Source organism: Scomber japonicus, chromosome 6 (genome assembly GCF_027409825.1).
Source record: "Scomber japonicus isolate fScoJap1 chromosome 6, fScoJap1.pri, whole genome shotgun sequence".
NCBI lineage: Eukaryota > Metazoa > Chordata > Actinopteri > Scombriformes > Scombridae > Scomber > Scomber japonicus.
This window is the reverse complement of record NC_070583.1, coordinates 20579623-20595943: the sequence shown is the minus strand read 5'-3', so window position 1 is coordinate 20595943 and position 16321 is coordinate 20579623. Positions and strand designations below refer to the sequence as shown.

The 16321-nt window shown below is 39.6% G+C and overlaps 1 protein-coding gene across 1 annotated transcript in view; it reads left to right on the top strand.

The window, feature by feature from the left end:
* The window catches only part of gbe1b (glucan (1,4-alpha-), branching enzyme 1b), an 85759-nt gene that overhangs the window by 18551 nt on the left and 50887 nt on the right, over window positions 1-16321 (top strand). Inside the window, exons 7-10 of the mRNA XM_053321012.1 lie at window positions 320-529; window positions 11776-11891; window positions 13978-14105; window positions 14411-14509. Coding sequence (XP_053176987.1) covers window positions 320-529; window positions 11776-11891; window positions 13978-14105; window positions 14411-14509 — 553 coding nt within the window. The remainder of the gene's footprint in view (window positions 1-319; window positions 530-11775; window positions 11892-13977; window positions 14106-14410; window positions 14510-16321) is intronic.

The window sequence follows — 16321 nt, the reverse complement described above, 5'->3', positions numbered from 1 at the left end:
GGGAGATGTAAAGAAACATGAAGATTATTGTATTGTCAAGGAAATAACATTGTAACACACAACATAGAAACAAATACATATATACTGGTGTTTAAGTACTCTATGTAATGGATTATATGTATGTAAGCATGTGTGAAGAGTTGTGTTCTTGCATTTGTATAGATATATACAGAAAAAAAGTTGGGCAAATCAATCAATAAATTATTTTAATGTAGGGTTAACAACAGGATTAAGGGTAGATTTAAATTTATTCCATGAAGTGAAAAAAAGGACAGTGTAAGGACGTACTGAGCTAACATGTGTGTCTATGTGACTGCAGTCGCTATGGTACCCCAGAGGAGCTGAAGCAGCTGATTGATGTGGCTCATTCGATGGGCATCGTGGTGCTGCTCGACGTTGTTCACAGCCACGCCTCCCGGAACACCGAGGATGGCCTCAACCAATTTGATGGCTCTGACGCGTGCTTCTTCCACGAACCTCCCAGGGGGGAACACAAGCAGTGGGGTAGCCGCCTCTTCAACTACTCCAGGTACTCCTTGTCCGGGTGTAGTGTACTGTACTGTACCTCATCTTGAAATTACTATCAGTTCATCACACTGCAGTACATGAATTGATTTGACTTAAAGTAAACTCAATGGTCATTAAGGGTAGATATTTTTAAAAATAATTTCTTTTGCCTTTCATTCATAGTGAGAATAACCCTTATCCTCTAATTTTATGTTTTGTTTATGTTTTATTAAATGTATGTGTGTTTTAAGTTTTAGACATTCACGGTACATGCTACCATTTCTGGCACATCAAGATAAATTAACAACACAAGCTGTTTCATTTTAGCATAATTAAGTTTATTGGCATCACTGCACAGCATATTTTTTGGATGTGCATTGATGCATATGGTTAATACATGGTGTTTGTTTGATGAGTTTTTATTGTAAATCGCAATTTACATTTTCAGTCTCAGCAAAGTGGGGGGAAAAAACATTCTGAAGGAAAATTAACTAATTAATTAAATTAAGTTATTGGGAAGAAGTTACTGGGGTAGTTGTGGCTCTGGAAGTAGAGGTGGTTGTCCACTAATCAGAAGGTTGGTGGTTCGATCCCCACTGCCTCCTTCTTGCATGTTGAAGTGTCCTTGGGCAAGATACACCTTCATCCTGCGTGCTAACTTGCTGTCATCAGTGTGTGTGTGTGTGTGTGTGTGTGTGTGTGTGTGTATGAGTGAATGTTTGAGTGTGTGTGTTAATGGATGAGTGAGCAGCAGAAACATTGTCAATCGCTTTGGATAAAAGTGCTATATAAGCAGTCATTTAAGTCTTTATGGCGGTTCAGAGAGTCTTAAAGAGCATATTCAATACGGGAAGCTGTGCTATGTAATTAAATCAGAATGCTATTACTAACTGATGTACAGTAGTAGTGAAAATGTACCTGCTCACAATTTTGTGTCATTAGCAGTAGCTCTGCATTTACTCAACAGCGTGGAATTCCTTTACTTTGACTTTGTATTACTATAATTTTAATATAATTAAATCTGACATTCAGGGTTTTTTTGTGTTTTTTTTTCTTTTCTGAGCCTGTAGGAAAGGAACTGTCCACTGACTACTGCAATTTATCATCAACTCACATTATGCTCTAGCTGTGGAGATAAAAGGTGCACGTAATATTACATGTGACACTAAACTCACGAAACAGAGTGCTCCTGCTAACATTTAAAACAGACACAGTATACAGCCATGGCAGTATTAGATATACATAAATGTTTACCGTTGAAGAACAAGAATGATACATGAGCACATCAGGTTTAGTCCTTCTGAATTTAACTAAAATGTGTAAGGACCATATGAACAGATTGATAAATGAGGCCAAATGAGAGATGACATACCACTCTTTATTTATTTTTTTTCTGAGACTATCTGATACGACATGATGTGTTCAAGGTCAAAAGCAAGACAAATGGCCACGCAGTCAGGTTTAATGTTAATCTGATATTCCTAAGGCAGAGAATGGGCCATTAATGGCAAATTTAAGTTTCCTCAAATGCTCTTGATTTCTACCTTTTTACACATTTGGCCAGACAGGTGTTGAATATTAATGTGCTATGAGTAATGATTTGATGTTACAGTGCTGGCAGTCTTTAGTAATGTTCATATTTTCAGCTAATTACAAGTGTGAAGAAAAACATGAAAGGCTTTAAGTCGGCAGGCTGTTTTTTTTTTTTTTTCTAAAGTCTGCTGGTGCTCAGTGTACACCAAAACTATTGATTGGTGTTGTTGTAGGCCCTGTTAATTAAGTATCTCTCCCCTCTCTTCTGTAGACAGAAAATGATCCCAGCGTACATTAAAGAGGAACAACTACTGTGGAGTTTATCAAATGCCTTTTTTGAACTCTCTTTTAATAAGTGTGTGTGTGCGTGTGTGTGTGTGTCGGTAGTTTCCAATACATTATACAATGCTTAGTGTCAGGCATGGGGACTATAATAAGAGAACAAGGTTCTTCTTTCATTAGTTATTGAACTCTCCTCATATCTGAAGCACTCATTAGACACGGTGCAGACTTATGCCATGACTGGGAGGCATATGAGGAGTCATTTGTAAAAGCCCAAAGGAGCTCCGCAATGTCATAGCCAGTTCATTTGTCTTCTCTGCCTCTCACAGGTTGTTTGGACGTGTCGTTTGTGTCAAGATTTTTGTGCTCCCCTCCTTTTGGAAGGAAATGAACCTCGCAGGGTAGTCGCGAACCTCATGTGAAATACAGCCCGTTTTTAATCAAGCAGCCCTGCTATCAGCCATCAGAGTCTGACCATGATGTTCCTATTAAGTTGACAGAAGCTGACTGATACAGGCCAACGGAGCAGAGATATATATTTTTCCCAGTTGCAGCCCCTTTGCTCAGCTTCCACTTGTGAATCTCTTTTCAACCACCTTATTTTGTTGATATGTTTCTCTTCAACTTTTTTTTTCTCATAAAAAATTCAACTCAGTCTGGAGAGAATGGTGTTTGGATAGATTCCTCGTGTCCAATTTGTTAACTCGAGTTGCCTCTCAGTCAAATGCGTCTTCATTCAGTATTAAGAACGCGTGGCTGTGAAAATATCAGTTCCAGGCCATAGAAATGCAAGAAATGGTTGTGTAGTTTCTGAATACCAACTTGATAGAAGGACCAGGCTGCATTGAAACTATTTAAGGACATGTACTGCAAACGTTTGTCCTAGCTGAAACTATAGCTGGTGGATGTCAAGAGGTTCTTGGCATCGCTCTATAGAGAATAGTTTGTACTCCTGCTTTATAAAATGAAATGAATTATTCGAGCATAATGGTGGAAGCTAGCTTGACCTGAAATATTCCAAATGCCCTTGAAACATTAATGGATGCTGTGCTTATTTTTCAATTGACCACCAGATAAGACTTTTCAATCTCTTTTAAATCTCAGAATGTACAGTATATGTAAATACAAGTGCATGCGCCTGACACTTGCTGTGATGAGTAGAAATGAATTAGGAGAGCATCGGCATTATTCATTGGCAACTGTTTCTTTCATAAACCTTTTCAAAGACCTCAAAGTCACCTTGAGACAGTGACCAAGTAAATGGAGCCCACGGTTTGGCGTGTCGGGGGTTGGCAGCCGGAGAAGCCAAGCCTGTTTGCAGATCAGGGCCTTCAGATGAGAGAGTTCTGAGAAGCTTGATGTTGGCTCGTTCTGTAATCCCCCCCCCCTCACCCACCCACCACCACTACATCACACCACCTCTCTCAGGATCATTTGCATCCATTTTTCATCAATCTTTGTGTGGATTCTTAAGATATGAAAAATAGGCCGAGGGCCAGGCTTTTGAAAACTCTTTTTAACTCTTCTCCATGCTCTCATGCTGAGAGATCAGCCCCGTGTTTGAGAACCAAGGAGTAATAATAGACTCTTTGACAAGATTATTCCATACATATGTTTTTGTTAGGTTCAAATATTTGTTAATTATGTGTGGATGGGAGAAATATAAGCAGGGAATTTATCTGTGCCTCTGTGCTGCTGTTGATCCTAAATGAATGGCGACAAAAGATAGTTTATAGACATTCACTAAATGAGATTAACACTGCTTAGATTGTACTCTTAGTATAATCTATGGGAGCTTAAAGAAGGCAGAATCAAATCATTTGGGTTCTCTGATGTATAATATCATGCTAAAACCAGTGATCAAGCTATGTTTTTAATCCATAACCTTGATGTCATGAAACTTAAAGGATTCATTATTACAAGCTACTGTCATATAGTGATATATTCTTTGTATTGTATTGTCTTGACAGTATCAATATTGTGGTGTTTTTCAAAGAGCAATCTGTGAAACATGGGGCAGAAATCATGTCTTGAATATGACTTTTGTAAAGTCTAAAATGAACTAGCATTTAAACTGAAATCAATGAAAATCACAAGTGTACACATGGAAAGACATGGAGGAAAACAAAGAACCTTCCTGCTGATAAACGGCAGGCTTTTATTTTAAAGAAACAGAGCAGAAACAATAAAAAAAAAAATCTTACTCCCCTTTGAGCATTTATCCTTTTACATTCTTCGACCTACTGTGGACTATAGCTGGGTGCCCGGCGTCTGTCTGATCAATCAATGAACTCACACTTGAAGTGTCAACTCAGTCCAAATGCAGTAATTTCAGTATTAAGTACCCATGAGTTATTTCCCCTGCCCCATCAACTCACACAGCAAGGGGAAAAGCTGTTTTTCCCCTCTGGTGAGCTTCAGCTAATGAGCTCAACTTGGCTGTAGGTGTGCATGGCGGTTGGTTGGAGCTGCCTGTAGTGCTTCCAGTAGGTGCTGGATGCAGCCAGTGGTTAGGAACGTATAGCAGCTCTTCACCTTCATGCCCCTGAGCCCCTTAAAACTATCCGACAAATAGCAGAAAAGTTTAATTGCCGGAATATGTGAAAAAAGCCTTCTGATAGTAGTCAGGGGTTTCCTAACCCTTTTAATGTCCATCTACCTACAATACATTCTTACAACATTTTGTTAATTAGCACTTGCACATTTGAAATTAATTGTATGTTCATCTACCACTGATGTGAATCCTACATAAAATATAGTACACACAATATAGGTAAGAAAAAAACATAAAAAGTTCCTTCTTTAACTTGGACATAGTAGTTATACAAAGTGATACTTTGTTTTGTTAGTGAATTCATTCATTCACAGCTAGTTTAAGCAAGCAAGCCCTTTTGTAACAGATGTGGAATTCCATTATAATCAATACTAAGCAAATAGTATGTGCTGTTTTAGCTGCCTGATATCACCACTTACCAAATAAACAGTATTTCTCCCCAGTGAAGACTGTAAGGCAGCACCCTCGCTTTGTTCTGGCTGCCAACCTCTTTTTGTAATTAACCAATCCCAAGAGGTGAGCAAATTGCAACACATGTTGTTGCCATTAGGTGGATAGCTAGAAGATTCAAGAGGTTCAAGAGCTTTTATTGTCACATGCACAGAAACACAGCAGATGGCAACATTGAAAGCAGTGAAATTTGGCTTCTTCCAGCACTAGCTCTAATTAGAATTTATAATTGGAACATAATAAAAAATATTGGAATGTAATGGTTGTTTATTTCTTATGAATAAAAGGGAGTGGGAGAGAGAGAGACAAATTAAAATATGGGCATATATATATTATATTGCACATTGGTGTGCAGGTGAAGTATTGCACATCCATGGTAAACAGATTAGTAATTGTATTACACATAAGTGATGGTTGATGAATACTTGAGATGAAAAATATTAATATTATATTTAGTGTAGTAGGGAAGAGAGTGTGAGTGTTTGGTGGCGTGATTTAAGTGTGTAGGAGCGGAAGAAAGAGACAGAGAAATTTTGTGTGTGTGTGTGTCCATGTATGTGTGTGTTATGTATGTTCACAAAGTCCCAGAGTTCAACAGTCTGATGGCTTGAGGATAGAAGCTGTCTCTAAGCCTGCTGGATCTGGCTCTGATGCTTTTCTACTGCTTGCCTGATGGGAGCGGTTCAAAGAGCCTATAGCTGGGGTTGTTGGGGTCTGTGATGATTTACCCAGCTTTCCTCATGCTCCTCTGGATGTAGAAGTTCTGCACAGATCTCACTTCAGACCTGGTTATACACTGAGCAGCTCCCATATCCTGCTGTGATGCAGCTAGATAGGAACACTCAATAGTGCATATGTTAAAGTTACATGGTACGCTCCTGTCCTAGCCAAACCTCCTCAGTCTCCTGAGGAAAAAGACAGGCTGGTTTGCAGTCCTCACCAATGACTCAGTATGAGCTGACCTCTTAGGAACCTGGATGTAGTTGGGGTTGTGTGCTTCATGCACTTTCCTGAAATCAAAAACCATTTCTTTTCAACATTGAGTTATTGTTCTAACCCCATGATATAGGGGCTCATACATCCTCTCTGTAGGTTGACTCATCACTCCCAGTGATCAGCCCAGTGATCAGGCCGATGGGGGTGATGTCATCTGCAACCTTAATGATGGTGTTGGAGAATAGCTATGATTAGCTGTGGTTGGACACATGCCTATAATTTACATGCTTTTTGTTATTAAGGTCATATCGGTTAGTGACCAAGGGTAATTGGGCATTTGCTATTAGAGCTCCCACACTATGGACCATATTATACACCTTAAAAGGTTTTATGCCACTAGTTAAATACAGTCCATTGTAGAAAACTCCTGTGGGGTAGCATTGGCCTGTCAGACTGCAATTGATTTCTGAAAGGCAGCTAGTACAAGGTAATACTAATTACAGGCTGCTAAACATATAAACAGTCTCACAGGCAGCAGCATATCCCTCCTAGGATGCCAAGCAAGAGCAGCTAGCTGCCAGGCAGTCTAAAAGATGCCAGACAAATGGCAGATATCTGACACAAAGCACAGCAATACAGGGACAGTCTGTCAGACAGCTAGATGAGTTTACCTCGGATGGCTGCCAGCGTCACCAGACTGCCTTGAGGGCCGCTTAGCAATGCTATGCAAAGTATCAAGACTCATTTCTCATGCAAGTCCAGCACAGAGCACATACCTCATGCTGGTTGGCTCATTGAACCCTTTTCTTGTACTGGACTGCAATTTAGTTGGTATTTAATGGAAGGATTGAGAATGCGTGACAACTAAGCATTTTTTCTTTTTGCATACAGATGCAAAATAATACAATTTAAGGTATATCCTTTAAGAATTTACCTTCCATATGTGTATGTAGTTTATCCATAACAATGCGCTTGATGAAACACTTACTGATTGAGTAAATGAATAAATCAGGCTTCAACTAAGAAATGTGAATTTATTGCAGGCGTCTCTCCTGTCAGTGTCTCTGTCCTGGACGCATTAATGGCTGCAGGGATTGGAGAAAAGTTTGAAATGCTTTAAATGAGGCACCTTATTTGTCCTTTTTGGTCCAACAAATGCACACCATCCATCAGGCTGTCTGGCGTCGTTGTTTGAGCATCACACTTCTTGTGGAATGACCTGTCAGCTTCTTAAATTTATTTGGTCTTATCTGCCGCTTACCTGTGATGTTGTGAAAACAGGGACTTAAATCTTTCTCTCTGCCATCATGACAAGTTGCCTTGACCCCTTATGCAAAATTGACTTCCAGAAACAGAGCCTTTTGATATCTACACTGCTTGCAACTAGATGTAAATTCCATAATATGAGTCTTATTCATTTTCAGCTGGAGGAGGAAATAAGCTCTGATAAGGAGCAACTAAGCATGAAGATGATCTGGAGAGAAAAAAAAGTCTGCTATTTGAATTGGCTTGTGGTGGCTTTTATAGCAGTGTGTGTGCTTGCAGGTAAAACAAGACCACATATGATAGATTACCTTATCTTACTCTACAAGCAGCAATATTAGAGCTTTACTCTATTAGGGCTGCTTAACAAGGTTTCACTGTCACTGCTGAGCTTTAGCATGAGGACAGTGTAATATGCAATTTGCTTTTGTATTAACACCACAGACCAAGTGATAACTTCATTGAACTGCATAGATAAGCGGTGTATTGCATCAGGTATAGAGATCTAACTTTCTCACTGTAATTGGACCTGATGATGAATGGCATTGTGGGTCCTAATGTGGCAGTATGGTTTCATCTTGGGCCTGTGGCTCTCACTGGCTATTATCTCCATCCCGTGAGGATACATTGTGTCTGAGCCTTTGTTGGCTCTGCGCACTGGAGTGAAGGACCTAATCTATTTATCACAGGGCCTGCGTGACCACCCAGCCAGGCTGCTATATCGGATCATACCAGGCTCCCTTGTGCTCTTCCTCAAGGGAAGGAGGAAGCACCGATGTAACATGCAGCTTCACACCTGTCAAACAGTGCTGAGGTTGGTCGTCCCTGAGGGATGGAGCACAGAAGGGAATGCATTTAAATATATTTTGGGTCATGGCTTACTTACAAAAAAAAAAACAAAAAAAAAAAACTGGGATTTTGTCTTTTGCCATGGAAGATGTAATCCTCAGGGTTTAGTGTTTGAACATGCATGGGATGAATCAATGATACATTTTAAAGAGGCGGTATTATTGAGAACGAGAATTGTCAAGTGTTTGGGTGGATTTTGCTCTTTTGAGATGTTATTGAAGTTCTGTTGAAGCATGAATCTATGACTCATCACTGCTTCAACAAGTTTTTGACGTGAGGAAATTGCATCATTCAAGCAAAGAAATGTTGAACTGCTCTTCAGCGTGGTGTCGCAACTGAAAAAAAAAATCCTAACAATATTCAGTATCTAACTTTTCTAACTTGAGGTCTGAATCAGATTTGTAAGCTGCTATGTAGATATAAAGAGCCAACCTACTACATTTTTACATTTTTAATAACACAAATCACTAGAAATCCAGCCCTGCAGCATAACCTTTCTCAGCAATCATGTTATTCACTCTATTCATTCTTCTCAGGGATAGTAAATATTTACAGAAAAACATCTTGTGATATTGTTTATTTCATATTTTTTTGTTTTGGTTGCTCAAATGTCACCAGCTTATCATGCTGAGGCAGGACAAGTGGTGGACTATTGTCAGTTTCACTTATCCATCCAATCATATAATAGAGTATAACAAAAATAGGCATAAATGGTCTTTTTTGACAGCGGTAGTAACTCAAAACTGAATATTTGGACATGAGAAGACATTGATGACTATGATGATGTAAGAAGAGAACATTGGTGCATATATTGACTTTATTGCAAATGTTTCTGACCATTTTACATTGGTTAAGAAGCCATTACAATAATGTTTTATGTGTGCTGCCATGCCAGTAAAACATTGTTGAAACTACTAGTGGTGGGGGAAGAAATACAGCATAGTATTGCGATATTTTGTGTGGCAACATTGTATCTATACACGGACGCCAAGTAGATGGCTCTACTTTGTTTTCTGGTGAGGTCAGCAGAGGTGACAGTCAGTGTGTAGGAGGAAGTTCTACTTTGTGGACATAATTTGAAAAAAGATAATGAATTTCAATATATCGCATCATATCACAATATATTAAAAATGGCAAGAATATTGTGACACAATTATTGCGATAATATCATATTGTGGTGATTCCCAACTGTAGTTTTCAATATTCTAACAAATAAATTGTCGTTTAAGTGTTAAAATCCCAGATATTTGGGGGATATTACCTATTACTGGTCCATAATGATTGTATTACCCATGTTCATACTTACAAATACTTGAGAGTATACATTATATTGACTGTAATCTGTATTGGAATGTCCATGTGAATTCCTTATAGACTATAGTCTTCTAAGATCCAACGGTAACTCTACCGGGGTGTTTGGAGTCAAACACAGGGTAATAATGTTATTGTATCATGCTATTATAGAAAGTATATTGCATTAGGGAATTTCAGCTTGGTTTGATAACACATCAGTTAAGTTAATATCACAAATAAACAGACTAGTCCACACAGCATCCCTCCCTCTGAATACTCTTTGTGAAGACTATATTTAAAAGAGGCTAAGAAAATTATCACTGACCCCTCTCATTTCCCGTGTTCTTAATATGATCTGCTCCCATCAGGCAGACGCTACAGGGTTCCAATTAAATACAGGAAAAGATGCCTGCATAGGTATAAAAAAATCTTTCATGGCTCTATCAGTGAATCTCGTAAACTCAAGACATTAGGAAGGTGTGAAATGAGGGGCTGTGTTGCACACATTTGCATGCATTTAATGTCTGCACTTATCTGTGATATGCACTGTATGTTTATTACGGCACTATAATTGTATGTATTTTTTATGTGGCAGCGTTTATGTCCAAGACAAATATCCCTAGAGACAAATAAAGTAATCTCAAACCTTGAAAAATTATGAAATTTTAAAATTATAAAGCAAGTACTGTACTGGATAAATCCCAGAAACATTTACTTTTTTTTAGAAACAACAATGAAAGGAACCGTTAATGAAGTCTTTTATTATATTCATTAACATGAAAGCAGCTCTGCTTCGAAAACTCAATGATTAGGTGAAAGCAAATGTTTGATAAAGAAAAATCTCATCAATGTGCCTCACAGACATACAGTACATACTACTATATGCAAAATGATATGAAATAAGGAATATGTATTGTATACAGTTGTGTATATAGGTACACCATAATTATATTCCTGCAGCCATTGTTGGAGCTGAGTTTACAGACAACATCTGAATCGTGAATTTCAGCCAGTTCATGTTTAATCAGTGTCATAAATGTGTCATTCCCCTCACATTCTCATTTCTTTGCTGCTGCTTCTCTGCATGGCATCCATGTTTACAATGTTTCATTTGGTGCTCATTACGCACTATGCATAGAGACAACCAAATCTTGAGTTTTAACTGATGTTTCCATGGCAACACACCACTGAATAGAAAGAGGTGAGATGTATAGTGTACTTCGCCTTGAGTGGCTGTTCAGATCCGGATGACTTTCCCATCACTCAGTCAGGAATGGGGACTGGGGCCATTCATGGAATTCACCTCCTCCAGCCTCCACCAACACAGTCCAGTCAACAGCCAGAGAAAGCATTTGCATGCTTTTGTAGCACACCGAGAGCAAGAGTACACAGCCAAAAGTTAAGCTTCCATATTCAGATAGTTTGTTGGTTTCCCCCATTTTTTTCCACATGTTTGCCCTCCTGCTTGTAGGACAGAGGAGCTTGTCATACATTGAAGATGGAAGCCAAAATGGGAAGAAGCGTATGATTTATCTCAACCTCAGGAGAGGGAACTCAATTCCCCTGCATGGTGTTTGTTTACCCAAGTGTAGCATGAAATCCTATCAGTTCAAATACACAGGGATGGGCCTGGCTCTGCTAAACGCTTGCCCAGTGGTCATGCAAGTGGTCTGATAGAAATCAGGAAACTTGACTGTACACTATAAGCAGCTGATTTGTCATCCTGACAACTGGATATGTGAAAGACAGCGTCTACTCTGCAGCGTACAGTAGTTAATGAAAACACCATCTCCTGTCACTGACACTCCATCTCCAGTATAATGAAGCTTTGCTTATCAATATGTGAATGTCCTGTAGCGGTGAAAATTAATCTCTGGTGCCTAAAGTGCATGATGAGATGTGTGAATAATTCACAGATTCTTGTTTATCTGACCTTGAGAGTGTGTGTGTGTCTCTGTGTGTGTGTCTCTGTGTGTGTGTCTCTGTGTGTGTCTCTGTGTGTGTGTGTGTGTACCTGTGTGTGTGTGTGTGTGTGTGTGTGTGTGTGTGTGTGTGTGTGTGTGTGTGTGTGTGTGTGTGTGTGTGCCTGCCTGTGTTTGTTTTTCTAGTTGGGAAGTGCTGCGGTTCCTATTGTCAAACCTGCGCTGGTGGATGGAGGAATATCGCTTTGACGGCTTCAGATTCGATGGAATTACCTCGATGCTGTACCATCACCATGGCATCGGTAAGCCTGGTCTATGTGTATCTAGCATGTCAGGACTGGGTGTGTGTAAATGTGCATCCTCCTCTCCTATAAACCACATAGTTTGAATTTCAATTTACATTAAAGAATAAGGACAAGAAAGGTTTAAATGACAGGCCTTTCTCATCTCATGAGTCAATTATCTATTATTGTCTGCATGGGGTGTTTCATTAAAAAAACACATGGTCAGTATTTCTACTAATGGCCTTTTGTATTGTACAGGAATGTAACTGTGGCTTCAAACATTTTCAAAAGGCTCAAGGAGAAAAAGCATTTTTTTTTTTTTTACAAATGATGTCTTTTATTTATTTACATTAGTGAGTCTAAGTCTTTAAACCACTTAATAGTTAAAAAAATGAGATCCTTACAGTCAGAACAGCTCCTCTGTTTTAAATTAGCTAAACCTTCTGAATGGAGGTGTAATTTTATGTGATGCAAAGTTACTTGTTAGGAAAGGTTTCTAGGACTTTTTTTAGTGAGGAGTGCCAATCAACTTTAGCTCAAAAGTTGACTGAAAATGTTTTGTGAGGATGGAAATGCATTTGACATGTTTGTCAGGGCTTCAGGATACAAACACAATGGGCCTCTTGCAGGAATTCATTTTGTATTCTTATCCTAAAGCTTATTTTTTTCTGTGAGGCATTGCAAGTTGAAACAAGCTTTCTCAACTTCACAAACTTGAAACTTGTCATAAATTGCCTGTTTCAACCCAATGAACATCACCTCTTCACAGGTAGGTGCCAGTTAATAAAATGTGATCATTAGCATAATTTATGTCCCTAAAACTGCTGGATAAAGAACTGTTGCCAAAGAGTAAAAACAAGAATTTTACAAATACAAAAGTAAAAAAATCTATATCAAATATACACTGCCTGGCCAAAAAAAAGTCACCACCAAAAAAAAAAGGTCACACACTCTAATATTTCGTTGGACCGCCTTTAGCTTTGATTACGGCACGCATTCACTGGCATTGTTTCGATAAGCTTCTGCAATGTCATAAGATTTATTTCTGTCCAGTGTTGTATTCATTTTTCACCAACATCTTGTATTGATGATGGGAGAGTCGGACCACTGCGCAAAGCCTTCTCCAGCACATCCCAAAGATTCTCAATGGGGTGAAGGTTTGGACTCTGTGGTGGCCAATCCATGTGTGAAAATTATGTCTGATGCTCCCTGAACCACTCTTTCACAATTTGAGCCCGATGAATCCTGGCATATTATCTGAAGGCAAATTTATGGAAGTTATATATATATATATATATATATAAGTATATAAGGGGGATCAATAAAGTTACCCTATACGGTATACCTATAGGAATAGCATGCAATACAATATTAACTTTGTAAGAACAAATAACATAAAAATACAGTATGTATGTTGTTACCTTTACAATTGTAACTGAACAATAACTTTTTTTAATTGGAAGAATTTCACACATTTTGAATAGTCATTGTTGAAGTAGTCACATAGTCTGTAATATATCATTTTCTGATGGATCTCATTCAGAATATTACTAATTCTGTTAAGTGCTACTTATACTCCTTGATTAATATTAATCCTTGAAGTGGCATCTTACTGTGTACCTCTTGTACTTGTGAATGAAACAGGACACTGCTGTTTGAGTGTGAAATGCATTTTACAAAGTGCCCTGAACAAAAATCCAACAATGGCACAACATATGTAGTATTTATGGTAGTGTTTAGACCACTTGCTACTAACAATTTCACAGCATGTTATGTTTAATGATTCAAAAATTAACTTTGTGTGATTCAAACCTGTTGGTGATGAAAAGGATAATGTAATCAAGCTTGAAGTCTTAAGTGCTAATTAGAGAAAACTATTTAGTGTATGGACAATGCATTAAACTGTAATAATCCAAAGGTTAGAATAGTGAAATAAGGTATTTTTAAAATGTGACTATTGTTATTATACATTTATGTTTTAAAGTTGAGTACAGTGCAGAAATGTAACTGTAATAGCACTTAAAAATAGAGGAGTGAAGGATTTCTTAAGTGTAGTTGGTGGAAAACATGACGTGTGTTGACTGTGTGCACGTTTGCTCCTCAGGCGTACCCTTTTCAGGAGACTACAGCGAGTACTTCGGCCTACATGTGGACGAAGACTCTTTGACTTACTTGATGCTCAGTAATCACATTCTTCATACCCTTTATCCTGACTGCATCACCATTGCTGAGGTAAAAAAAAAGACCACACACACACTTTCAGCATCCACTTATTTTGCAATGACACTGCCCAAAGCTACTATTAATTAAAAGCACTTATTCATTAGGCATAGCTTACTTACATATTCATAGGTGTAATTAAGAAGTAATGCAAAAGGAAATGGGATGTCACTATTTTTTGGCCTGTGGTGTAGGATTTTCACCTGATAATATGTGAATTGCTGAGTGGTATTGATGTGATCTTGGCTGACTGCTGGGATAGAAACCTGTGCACACAAAAAGAAAATGTGATATGACATAGTGTGACTTCTCTGCAGGATGTGTCAGGGATGCCTGCTCTCTGCAGAGCAGTGGAGGAGGGAGGACTTGGTTTTGATTACCGACTATCTATGGCTATTCCCGACAAGTGGATTCAGGTGAGATGATTTTCTTTTTTTTCTTTTTTTAATCTACCTCTTTCTTTTCTTTAACCCACAGCAACTTTATAAACTCTTTGTGCTTGTGTTGAAATTCTAACAAATCAAAAGAAAAGTGAAAGTGTTTGTTTTTTTCATCCGTGGTTTAAAAGCAAAGAGAAAGACAGGTCTTGTTAGGAGGCATTAAACACTTGTGTGCAATATGCACTTCACAATGCACGTAAATGTCATTCAATACAATGGTTATCTTTATGAGGCCTATAATGAAGGTTACGATATTGTGACCCTAGTTATATTAGCACAGGCGTAGACCTCTACTGAACTCTATGGGTATAACCCTCCTCCAATCGCATACATGCGATGGCCCACTGGAAAATTAGCATGTACGTAGCCAGCCAATAGGGTGTGCCTGCCTGACCTGCCCTCTCCGGGGGGTATATAAGCAGGTGCATTGCCATCTGCCCTCATTCCACCAAACTTCAGCGTAAGGCGAAAGAGCGGCAGGGCCCTATGTAGAGGGCTACACTGCCTGTAATTCGAGGAGGTTGTCCTCCCCAGGCAGGTGCCTCCCCACCCCATCCGTGAACACAGACGTATATGAGGTCACTTGTCCCAGCGGTGTCCTGGTCAACAAATGTTGTGGGGACCCACAGTACTGCAGGTTGCCCTGCACCATTGGGGGGACCGTCAGCAGCGGAAACTTCTGCCTCCTGAGGTCTAAGTGTAGGCTGAACCATATCTGCAGGTGACGCATGTGCAGCAGTCCCAGTGGAACCACCGGGTGAGCCTCCGCCATGTGTCCCAGTGCCTGCATAACGGTCAAGGCTGTAACATGTGGGCCCCGATGCAGCTTGAGCAGCCCTCAGGCTGACAGAGTTGAGCACAATCCCCAAGTACTGGGCCCACTGGCTTGGGGGGTGCTCTTCTTCCAGTTGATGGCGAATCCCAACTTGGTCAGGTGAAGTATCAACTGAGCTGTGTGAAAAATGGCCCGTTGTTTGGACCTGACCATCACAATAAGGTCGTCTAAATAAAAGAAGACCCTCATCCCGTGGCTGCGCAGCAGTTGTAGCGCCGCGTCCACACACTTGCTGAACATACGGGGGTCCAGGGAATAGCCAAATGGGAGCCTGTTGTATTTGTAGACTGTTCCCTGGAAGGCGAAACGCAGGAACTTCCTGTGTTTCGATGCCACCTCGTTATGAAAATAAGCGTCCTTCAGGTCGATGGTTGTAAACCAGTCACACGGTCAGACAAGTTCCAGCAGCCTCCCTATGGTTAGCATGCGGAACGTTTTGCAACCAATACGCTTGTTGAGGACAAGGAGGTCCAGGATGGGTCTGGAATCCCCCGTCTTTTTGGGAATCAAAAAGTATGGGGAGTTTCCTGTTCCCTGTTTTGATAGCAGGTCCTGAATTTCTCCCTTGAGGAAATCTACCTCCCGCTGTGAGGATAGACCCATCTCCTGTATGCCCCTGAACACTGAGAGGAGCCCCCTGAACTGGAGTGAGTATCCTAGTCTGAGGGTCCTGTCCAACCAGTTTGTCAATACACAGCTGCTCTACAATGCTTCTTAAAACAACGTGAGAGGGCCTGCGGGCAGCTGTGGAACGGTTTTCAGAAAGCTGTGGTACGCAATTTTGGCCATCTTCAGGTATTTATTTATTATATGTTGTAGGGCTGCAGTTAGTGATATTTTTGTATCATCTGCATCGTACATTTTGCTGGTCAATTTGAACACAATATTGGGCAGATTAACTGTTACAGTAATACCAACAATACTATACAGTAAAAAGAGAATGGAATGGAAAA